We start from the raw sequence: 12,762 nt of genomic DNA, 5'->3' as shown, positions 1-12,762 counted from the left end.
ACAACCACAAATATTCATTAAAAATATAACAAATGTGGTATTAAAAATATATTTAGAATAAGTTAATTATACTCTATATTAATTATAGAGTTAACAGCAGTATTCATAAAGATATAAAAAAATTGTCCTTATTATAAACGTAATTAAAATCGTTTTATTAAAATTATGTGATGCTGGAATATTACAAAAATATTAATTCATTTAAAAGGTAAATTCAATATAGCCAATATATTATTTTTAAATATTGGTTTCCTTTGAATTATAAAGCAATTATTATTTTAAACATAGATCTTGTTACGTTAGAATGATTACATCCTTGTAAAATTTTTCTTTAAAATTTTCTTTTTGCTATCTTCCGCGGTTTTCTTTAAAATATCTACCAAGTGTCAAGCAGTTCATAAAAAGCATTAAATAAATTAATTTTTTTAAATAAAATAGATCAATAATATTTTTGAAAAATCTTTATGTAATTAAATGTTTTTTGAATAATATATATTATATTCTATTATATTATATTACATAATAATTAAATATATAAATATAAACGTAAATATTAATAACAATCTATTTTTAGAATTAAAAACAAATTACAATTTTTACTTAGCCCTTATACTTGACCTATGTTTCAATCGATTATGCTTAAAATTTATTTCACAATCTACCCGTGATAATATAATATTTTTTAAGTCCTTTGAAAACACGATTTCAACATGAAACCTTCATCAGACTGCACCATGTTTTGTATAATCTAGCTTCATTACGACAGTACCTACATCATATAATAAATTGTCCTTGTAAATAAGAAAAATGCGATTGAGCATACGAAAACATTCTCCAGTTAAGATTTCAATAATATTTTGATTAGCTATAAGAGATTTCAGTAAATATATATATATAAATACTAATAGTTTTGTTGATTAAAATACGAAAAACACATAATTATTGTTAGTACGAAAAACATTTCTTAAAAAAAATATTGTTGTTGTCTGGGATTCCGAGAAACCCAAACACCGAAACTTCATTATAAATGCAATTCTATTTCAAACTGCAAAATTTCATCTTACGAAAAAAAAAAAAGAAGGAAAATAAAAAAGAGAAACAAAAGATTTATTGTCTTTTGTGTGTACGTAATGTACAAGTTTTTTTTACACTCGGATTCCGACATTTATTTATTTTATTTATTTATTTATTTTTTTTTTTATTTTTGTTCTTCATTTAACTGACAGATGTAACTGAACATTGGACAGCGGCACTAACCCGAGCACATTCTACAACAAACACGGATAGATGAATACAATATATAATTCTTTAAAAATTTTTTTCTTGACAATTTTTTTTATACATTCATACATAATAAAATATTTTATACGAATGAAGCTTTATGTTAGATACCCATGTATATTATTATACATAAATATATATATTATATAATGATGTACAACCCACCTTTATTGCTACCCCTGATTTTCATCGCTATAATATAACACTAATATACAATATTATAATAGCTGCATATTAGTCCTTATAGTTATAGCTAATTTATGAAATTATACGATAGAATAAATAAATTTTTAACTTATTAAATAATATATAAGGGCTATTTAGACTTGTTAACTTTTAAATTGTAAGTTATTTTGTTTTGTTTACATATTAAATATAATTGACATATTCATTTAGTGAAAAGTATCCACATATCGTGAATAAAACATTGTTTTACACTTCATAGATGATTATTTTTATCCACTTTACGAAACAGATGTACATTTTGTACACTACATTTTTAATTTAAATTTAAAAAAAAAAAGTGTATAATACATATATATAATAATGATTTGAACAGATAAAATATATAAGAATAATTTAATTTATTACCAACAATCAAACGTTATAATATATTATTGTCAGTCCTTACTTTTAGGTATTTTCTAAAATAGTAATGTTTAATAGGTTTTCAAAATCAAACGTTTAGATCATGAAAATTGTCCACGATTTTTATATAATAAACTTTCAATTTCATGAAAACTTACCTATAAACTACTTTATAAAAATAAATGTTGTTTCATAACATTATGCGCATAATTGATCATTCATGTCGGGTAGAAAAATGTATATTCACGGTTTGTATAGTTACAAAAAATATATCCACTTCAATTAAAGAAGGATTTCACAAAATGGGTGTGACATATATATTTGTATATATAATTATGTGATTGATTTTCATTAAGGCTAAAGGTTGTGATGTTTGTTATGTTCCATTTATACTACTTTTATTTTATATAAGTAACACTTAATCGTGTGTATATTTTTTCTTATGTTTTATTTATTTATTATTTATTTTTTGTTTAACTAAAAATAATGACCGTCCATTTACTTAATGTTATAACTATTTATTCGATAAAATTAGATGTGCTTATAACGATATTACCAAAAATATTATGCGTTTCAATGGGTTAAAAAATTATATATATATATATATATTATATATGTACATAATTTTGGTTCCTTGTAGCAATAATAAGATAAAATAATTGTAGTTGTTAATTTTTATCTAATAATTAATGTATAGAACACAAAAAAAAAAAAATATTATGGTAAAATTGCTTTGAAAGAAAACAACATTGTATTAGAACACCATATGTTAAAAACACTGTTTTCTTTTCCCTTCCACACTCGTTTCATGTTATTATTCCTCATGGAGCATATACATTAAAGTAATATATCAACGTATACATTATCTACCTTAAGTCTATTATGTTAGTTATACACCAAAGTTATAGTTGCGCTTTTCTCACCGTGGCAGTCTCACAATATACGAGTCGATATATCTTAGTATACGAAAAGCACTAATCATATTATACAACAAAATTTAACATCGTTTCGTATGAATAAATAATATATAGTAACCATAGAACACGATGAACAAGCATTTTTGGTGGATTTTGATCTCACTTGTACTGCAAGTGACGACAATTGGCGGACGAGGTAAGTGAAAAATATTAATTTCATATTAAACTACACTCGATGGTTAAAACTTGATATAATAGTTATTCATATATACTTCCCAAAACGATGCTTGATGCTTGTAATTTATATAAATTATAAAATAATGACGTATATAAAATTTATTGGAAGGATATATAAGACCTTAAGTTTTATATAAAAGTTAGATTGCAACTACATAAAATGTGTTTATTTCGCCATTTTATTAATTTCAATTCCTAGAAATATTTATAAATGTACAAATGTAAATTATATACAGTACGTTACGGTCACAGAAACACCTATTTCAAATGTACTATCTAAGTTTATAATAATATAATATAATATAATACAATATAATATTAGTTATGCGATGTTCTCGGCACACCCAGGAGAATACAGTCGGACGACAATGAGACGACTTGTGTGAATATGTTTATTATTATTATCCGTCGAGTTCACGCACAGGCAAACAAAATATTTTTTCTATTCGGCTACGATGACGGTGAGACATGGTGTAGAATAAAATGAGCTGATTATTAAATATGTATATACAAATAAATAAGAGGTTATAATTTGCCGGATCATGTCGGGCGGTGGCGGTAGATTAAATACGGACGAGCAGCAAAAGGAGAAGAATAAAAAGATAAAAAAAAATGTATATAATGTACGTTATATGTTCAACATGTCGTGTTCTTGACCAGCCTCCTTCACCATAACTATACCGCTCTCCACAATCTCGATTTCATCCCCGTGACCGGCGTTATCCGATACAATCGAATGTCGTCGACCCGGTGGTCAAAAAAATATCAGTTTGAACTAGTCTGAGTGATTATGATTTTCAATATATTAATCAATTGACCGATGAGGCGTGTTTATATTTTGAGTAAATAAACATATTGTAAAGTATTTACGTTGTAGTGAGTGACGAATATTGTATTAAACACATTTTGTTTAAAATAAATGTTATAACAATGTGTTTAAGAAAAAAAGAATCATTACTTTAAACTGATCATAAAAATACTTACCCAAAATGTCGATTATACTATATACATTTACTATTCATACCTAAAGGTAAGTAACACGCTTAAAAAACGTAGATCCATTTTCAACCAAAATTGTACTCTTTATTTTTCGGTCGATATCTACTTAATATTATATATATTGAAAATTATTAAAATATAGTAACATAATTTTTAAGTTAATATATCATATACTTTTATGACTTTTCTTTCACAATCACTTTAACGACCACCGATAAAATAATTAATGATAAAAATTATAAAATATCTTAATATTTTTCTATAAGTATAATATAAAATAAATATAAAATTCTTATTGCCGGCCAAAAAGGGAAGAATATGATTTTTATCGAAAAGTGTATCACCATATGAAATTTAATAATATACAGCTATAAGGTTGCATCCAAAATCTGCACACTTTTATAAGTCTACAAACTAAGTGTACCTATTATAAACGTTAAAAACGTTAACAAAGTTTATTAAAAAAATAGTCATGCCCTAATATAAAGTTTGAAGGAGGGTTAGTCAAATAGCACGTGGGTAGCTCGGCAGCCGCCAAGTGACACGACGAACTTACTATACGTTTGTGATATCTTCTTACTAGTTACCCATTTATTATAGTTACTGCTGTTAATGTTGTTATTATTATTATTATCACCACCACTAATATTGATTCATTTTTAATTATTTTGACCATTACTTTAATGTTACCTACATGTTTTATTTTTACTAGTTAGCTTATTTTGTAATAAATTTTACTATTTGTATTGTTGATAAGCCGAAAATGTCATATACATAAATAAATAAATAAATAATTAAAAAAATTAGGTGTAGGAAATTTTGTTTAAGCTGTGATATTCTAACCGCCAATAATGAAATAAATTATAAGTTAAAATTTTTATTGTAATATTTTAAAAAAATACTGGACTTTAATGTAATTATTGTGATGAGTACTTACTTGACGGCAGTTGTTATTTCTTTTGAATAAATAAATAATAATATATTTTATAATCACAAATATTTACATTTTAAAGCAATTACAAGGTATTCGACTTTTGAATACATTGAGCTGTACATATGATATAATACATAGTATTATATATCTAACATCGGTATTCATACTCATCATATTTTCAAATCAATTATAATTTAAAAGTACTTAATCTATGAACTCTAATTTATACAGCCTTTAGCAGTATACAATATTATTATAATAAACTACTACAGTAATTTATTTATTTATTTGATAATATGCAGCCGGACACCCGATGTACAAAGTTTATAAATATATTGTAACCAAGCTACAGTAATAATTTATAATGATTATAGTAAATTGTAAAATACTATAATGTATTATAACTCATAACATAACTTATTGATAGAAGACACTATACAATATGTTGCATTGAGGTAATAACAGATTAAATTTTTAAAAAAGTTCCAGCTGAAAAAATTAAAACTGTTTGAAAACTAAAAAAAATTATTTTTTGAATCTTATAAAATTTAAGAAATGTTGTAGTAAATATCGATAATCGTTTACCATAGAAAAACATAATGCATATAATATTTAAAGTATTAAAAATATGCGTAGACTTCAATGTATTAATATTTAACTTAAATTTTAACGTCTAGATAGTCAATTTAAATACTGATACTAAGATTATATTTAAATATATATAATATATATATATATATAATAATAACCTATATTGTTGTGCTTTTGTCATATTGATTTTAAAATCTATAAATTTATATAAGAAAAGACTTAAGTTCAAAATGTACATTTAAACATTTGATTTCAACTTATATATTATTATTGAATGATAAAGACATTAGTTAAATAGGTAATCATAAATAAAATTAATAATTATTAATTTTCTTAGTTTGAGATAAAGATTTAGTTGAATATAATATTACTCAAATAACAACCAATTGAATTGCATCATAATAATAACAATTACAATTATTATTTTTAAGTGATATTATAAAATCGACCTGATATTTATAGTCGATTTTTACCATTATTATTAAAATACTATATAAGCGGTGATATATATATAGCATTTAACTAGTTATTTTTTATTGTACCTAACATAAATATTATAATATTATGATGCTTTTATTAATTTTGGTAAATGTTAATATCCAACACATCATTTTTATAATAAAAATTAATTAAGATTACAACTTTCGATATAAAATAGATTAAATACAGTTAATACGAATAATGTCAATTAATTTTTAAATAACTACTAATTAGTCATGTTCTAATTAGATATAGATAGAAAGTAGATAAGCACTACCAAGTAATACATCATTGAGATACGTGTCCATAATATTATTTCACACGTCTCTATTATTAATATTATCATTAAGGCCTTCGATTTAGAAGTAAAATAATAGACGAGAGAGTCCGGCTCAATGCCTAAGGTGAGTTAATAATAATACCTTGAAAAAAAAACATATTGATAATTGATATAATACCATCATACCATATTATATCAACGATTATTGTGGTTCATTTCCATAAGCTTGGGAAAACGAGAGACCGGGCAAAAGTGGTTTTAGTTTTCGTTGGATACGATTACAAAATACCTATTATATTTTATTCCGATCACAATATCATAATATAATAACGTTTAATTATCGATACGACACAGTTAAAGCATTAAGTACGCGCGCTCTAGTGCAGCTCACTTGGCCGTGTTCAGCGCCATGTAGAATGGTTCATCCACTATATTTCGAAAGCTGCCCCGAGCACGACCATCGCGTGTCTGTGCTCAGCTGTACTACAGTGTCCGTACAGCGATGACGTGCACGAGTTGCAAAATAATATTATTGCCGTCGTCGTCATTATTTTAGTACGTCGTATAATATTGAACTAATAGTGGCAACAGCTGTGTATATTATTTATTTTAATGTAAGTATGTCAGTCTTGTGACCGACCTATTTCGAAGGTCAGCCAGTAAACTTTTGGTACGTCCCATAATTTTATATGCGATCAGCCATTAGCATAATATTATGATATATTGTTATAATATAGTATGTGACCTATTACCGATCGTTATTCATTGGCGGTTTATAGTTTATATTGTATTTATACACGGCCGTATCATTTCAGCTTTTTTATAGTTGGTGCCAAAATGATTAGCTACCGATAATTTCAAAATCATAATCAGACCACAATAGTTTATGATTTAAAACCTAATCATTTTATACTTATCTTCTCTTATATTTCAATTTCGTAACGTTGTACGGACAACAATATCATGTCATTGTACCATGTAAGAATTATTTTTATAATATATTAAATGAGTATATTTCTCTAATTCATTTTTTATTGGCATTTGTATTTAATTAGTAAAAAAAATAAAATACAAAATAATAAATATCGACTTAAGAATTCAAATTTAATATAAACGTAAAATAGTGACGGATCGACGATTTAATTTCATTTGTGACATGTCATAGAAGCTGTAGTTTGATAAAAAGTTGGTGCGTATATTCCACATATTTCACCTGCACAACCTTTATTGACATGTCTGTTCATACATCTTTTTTTTTCAAAATATCATAAATTATAAAATGTGTGTGTATTTTATAATGTATTCTTCCGTTGCTTCATATATTCTGTTATTAACGTTCATATTATTTATATTATAGATTCAAGTTATATAGCATTTAATTCCATGATAAATTTACATACAATCAATAAGCTTTTGATAGCTTAGCTGAAAACATCAAAAAAACAATGAAAATAATAGATAAAACACCAATTATTGAAATACACAAATAGTACAAACACATTTAAGTACGTCTGTATATTATATTTATATAAAAAATTGGTTGTGTGTGCGTGCGTGTGTGTGTGTGTGTGTGTGTAAGCAATTCACAGTCAAGACCATCACATTTGCAGTCCGAAACCGTGTATATTAATAATCTTATAATCAAGAATTTAAATTAAGTGCTCATACGGGAATTTGTTTGATTAAAAAACAAATAATTTTTTGTTTGTATAGGATTACAATTGGTTAAATAAAATAAAAAAGTCATTTTCATAATTGTATATAATTTTAAAACAATATTTTTAATTTATTGAAAACTATATAAATTACTCTGTTAAAAATATGTAATTTACATTTTAATGTTTTAAAGAATTTAAACAGAGTAAATCCACTGACATAATTTTATTTGCATTAAATAAGTTTCCTCTACTTATAAAATGTTTATACTACTAAGTGATAAATTATATCATATACTGGTAAATTTAAACTCAAAACCCAACTTCTGCTCAAAAATCTACTATATTTATTATTTTATTATTTACCCTCGCATAGTAAAAGAATTGAGTAAATTATTCGTTACCTACTTAAAATTTATTAGTTGTTATAAAAACATTGTTTACTTCAATCATAAATTTTTCTTGATTTAATACATTTGATTTATTATATACAAATTCAGATCAAGGCCCGCTCCTAAATACACCATTGCACACGTTTGACATGACTTTTCCACTTTTTTTGTTTTGGCGTTTATTGATGTCCAATACAAAAATGTATAATACTATAGTCACGCGGCGTTTTAAATAGGCAATTTAGGTACACGGCTGTCGTGCATTCATTAGTCTTGTATTTCATAATATTTTGATCCACACAAATACACGATATTATTATGGTAAGGTTTATTAGTTATAAACTATGACTGTCGAAGTTAATGGATTTTTCAGGATCATCAGATTTCGATTTTGAACATAATTATGTTAGTTTGACGGTAATGCCAGACATAGAGCAACAAGGGGGCAAGCGTATAGCAGTGTCGTGGCAAGTGCTGTCTACAAATCCAAATGACTGGGTCGGAGTGTTTGGCGCAGACCCAGCGCATAACCGTTCTCAAACTCCCACCAAGATGGCACTTCGAAAGTATTTGGTGAACACCACTTCTGGCTGGTTAGAAACTGATCTGACAGTGCGCATGAAGACCATACAGCTACTTTGCCATGACGGTCAATTTAATAGCCATTGTTTCGATTATTGGGTGGCATACGTTAGTGGCGAGACTGACACGTGTGAGTATGCTTAAGGCATTCTTATAGTCTAACTATACTTATCGATACGTCGACTTGAACGTAAACTAAAGTATACTAAAACCAATAAATCCTTATTACAATTCGATTTACCAAACATGATCACCCCCTCGATTTTTTTAACAATAAATTTATTTAAAATCTGATTTCTAAGTATAGGTACGTAAAGACTTTATTTTAAAATTGTTAATAATTTTTTCTTTTAATAAAGGACTATTTTTTGGAGTCCAAAATTTCTGTTTTTAAAATTAGAACCACTTCCTTTTTATACTACAAATTATTTAGCGGGTAATTAATAGTAAAAAAGTGAAAAATAGAAGTTTGTACCATCACAGATCACTCTTTAAGTAATGCTAAAAATCTCAAGAATTTAAAAACATGATCTTAAAAGTTCTAAAAATTAGAATTAGAACCAATTCATTATTAAAAGAAAAAAATTTAAGTAATCATGCTTATTGAATTATTCTATAAAGTGTCTTATTTTTTATTCATTTTTTGATTTTTCGCTGTCGAAATCATATTATATTAAATAATACATTATTATATGTTACATTAACATATAACAGACTACTATGACATAAATATAGTAAATGGTTAAAGTGTAATATTATTTAAAAATTAAAATGAAGATTTATATTGGTAAATAGTAATCCAAATTTCAATAAATTATTGATATACGCTATTACATACTTCGACAATTTCAAATCAGTATGTAATATACTTCTTTATGTAAGAATCATGGAATAGATTATAATCGTAGTCAATAAAATAGGATGAATAAGCTGATCATAAATCTATTTTTAAAATTTTTATTCGTCATATACTCAATATATTTTTCTTTTTATTAATACTTTAAATTATATTCAACGTTGTTCTATAAAAAAACGACTGCTTGCCAAAATTTACACAAAAAAGTGTAAGCAATATATATATAACAATTTATGCCATTTTTATTTAACTTAAATAAATAATACTTTGGTATTTTACATTTATAGTATTAGCAACAAACTGTCTTAAGAATCAACCTAATTGGATGGATAAATTGACAGACGATATCAAATCTTTAAGATTAGATTCGTTGTTTTTGCCAGGTACGCATGACTCAGGAGCATATGATACTACGCAAAAACGTCCCATTTATTTTGAAAAATATGTCTATACTCAAGTAAGTTTGAACTAGGATTTTTGTTTTGCTTGTAACTTATAATTATTATCAACTGTTATCATTAATTTTAAAACATCTTAGGATGTTGATATTTTAAGTCAACTGTGCCATGGAGCCCGATACTTGGATTTAAGAGTAGGTTTTGATGATCAGTCTGAACATTTATGGTGGCTACATCACGAAATTTATCCAGTAAGACCTTTATCACACGTTCTTGAGGATATAAAGACATTTGTGGAAGCAACAAACGAAATCATCATTGTCGAATTTCATAAATTCCATACAGGTTTTTCAAAAAATCTGTCCAAGCACCTTCAATTATATCAATTTATAACATTTTACTTGGGTAAACACATGGCTAAAATGGGATGGCATAAATCGTTAAAAGATTTACAAACTGAAGGACATAGAGTAATCATAGCTTACAACTATTTACCAATGACACTATGTACTAATTATGAAAACCTATGGACACCTGTTCCTCGATATTGGCCAAATGCTCAAAAATTAACGTCATTTGAAGACTACGTACGTTTCTATATGAATGAGTAAGGTTAAAAAAGTAACTCATATTTTTATACTAAAATATTATAAATTATCAGATGAAATGACTATAGTCTATAATAGGCTACATACAACAATAATAACAAAGATTAGAATGTTCATGACTTTTATTCATTTCTTTTTTTGGTCATGCAAAATTTACAGACCGAATTAAAAATGTTCGTAATAAAAACATGAACAATTTTGTTTTGTATAAGTACCTAAACATTTTTGTTTTTTACGATAGGTTCATTTAAATAAATGCTGAGCATTTTTCTAAAATTTTAGATTTAAGTTAACAGGTTTCATTTTAAAACGTGTCATAAATGCTAATATAAAACGTATTATTTTAGTGAAAAATTATTCATATAAAATTTATACTATAATAATTTGAATGAAATATGAACAATATAATTGTTAACATATTTTATAATGTAATATTTTACTAATTTAAAAATCACACCAACTTTTATGTTTTTTAGACATATTTTTGGAGGTTGTAATTTCACAGACATGCCAACTTTATTAATAATAATAGCATTTATAAGATATACTTTAATTGACCAAAAAATTATAATTACTAGTTAAAAATACCTAATAAATAGTTAGACTTTAAAATATAAAAATAAATAAATAATATTTATACATCAAATAATTCCATATTTCTACATAAAAATATAAATTGACCATATGTAAGACATCTTAAATCATACTGTTAATACATATATTTAATAGGATTATTTAAATTTGAGCAACGACTAATAAAATAATGTTGATAGTGTATTTCAAAAAAAAAAAAAAATCTTGAAATATTTAATTTCATATATTTTTTTAACTCTTCCTTTATTGAGAACTTTACACTGAAACTAAATATTATATTACACTAATATTGATATTATTTGAGTAGAATACGAAACGAAAGTGGTGTAACAGTTCTAATGGCTGAATTAACTCCTACTCCATTGGACGTTATTTTCAATAGAGGTTATGGTTTACGACAAATGAGTTCGATAATTAATGAATCTCTATTCAAGTGGTTTGCCAAGCCAGAGTGGGGAAAAAACTTCAACATTGTCGCTGTAGATTTTCTACAAAGTACCAACATCATCGATGCAGCAATTTATTGGAATAAGAAAAAAATCATTCCATCCAATAAGTGATAATAACCTTAAAACGATTTTTAAAAATCAAAACCAATGTCATTATGCTCATTAAATTTATACATAATAATATAGTTTGTTATATATGATTACTACTATAAGAACAAATGCATATAGAAAATGTTATATACACTAAAATAATCATTGATAATTTATTAGCATTTAGTCATTTTATAAACTGTAAAACAAAAAATAGAGTTTAATTAATGACAAAAAATAATTGTTTTAGTGAAATAATTTAACTATATCTATAATTATTCAATATCTTTGGCCGAAATATACAAATAAACTAAATGCAATAAAATTATTACATATTTTGTCGACTTGGAAATATATTTAATACGAGTAATTCAAAAGTCTTAAATTGTTTGTAATTCCCCATTACAAGAAGTATTCTTAACCATCCTTCAACAATAAATGAAACATTTTGGATACAAAAAATTCACCAGCTTATTCACTTTTTTGTTTTTTTAAACTATCGATATTAATAGTTTCTGAATCTAACGATTTGTGTTACTGAAAATTAATGCGCCCTCAGGATCGTAAATAATTGTATATATCATCAAATAGAATTTTATGGACATATTACTTCCTTTGATTCATTCAAAATATGTTAACTATATGTCTAAATGTCTTCCATTTTTTTTATAAATAATTTTTCATATAGTCATTAGTTCAACTTTTGACTGTGTAGATTGTAGATGATGTAAATTTAAGAGCTATTATTATATATTATGTAAACTTAAATTAACTTTCATAATTATTTTATATTTATTTATTTGAGTACCTAGTAACTCATATACCATAGGT

General features: G+C 25.3%; 1 protein-coding gene across 1 annotated transcript; it reads left to right on the top strand.

The window, feature by feature from the left end:
• The first annotated feature begins 2,614 nt into the window (after window positions 1-2,614).
• LOC112595936 (PI-PLC X domain-containing protein 1-like) lies at window positions 2,615-12,077 on the top strand. The gene is made up of 5 exons (XM_025341343.1): window positions 2,615-2,982; window positions 8,728-9,066; window positions 10,080-10,249; window positions 10,331-10,797; window positions 11,700-12,077. Exons 1-5 carry the CDS (start codon window positions 2,916-2,918, stop codon window positions 11,950-11,952), a joined length of 1,296 nt encoding a protein of 431 aa, XP_025197128.1. The 5' UTR covers window positions 2,615-2,915; the 3' UTR covers window positions 11,953-12,077.
• The last annotated feature ends 685 nt before the right edge of the window (window positions 12,078-12,762 follow it).

The sequence above is a fragment of the Melanaphis sacchari genome, unplaced genomic scaffold (genome assembly GCF_002803265.2).
Source record: "Melanaphis sacchari strain LSU unplaced genomic scaffold, SCAv2.0 Contig2_pilon_pilon, whole genome shotgun sequence".
NCBI lineage: Eukaryota > Metazoa > Arthropoda > Insecta > Hemiptera > Aphididae > Melanaphis > Melanaphis sacchari.
Note: the sequence above shows the minus strand (reverse complement) of the source record. Positions and strands in the feature narration are given on the sequence as shown.

Bases quoted from the DNA above. Each gene is read 5' to 3' on its own strand.
- LOC112595936 (XM_025341343.1), top strand. From the start codon at position 2,916: ATGAACAAGCATTTTTGGTGGATTTTGATCTCACTTGTACTGCAAGTG. The intron at 10,250-10,330 runs GTAAGTTTGAAC...AAAACATCTTAG, and splicing joins AAAAATATGTCTATACTCAA to GATGTTGATATTTTAAGTCA. The intron at 10,798-11,699 runs GTAAGGTTAAAA...TTATTTGAGTAG, and splicing joins GTACGTTTCTATATGAATGA to AATACGAAACGAAAGTGGTG.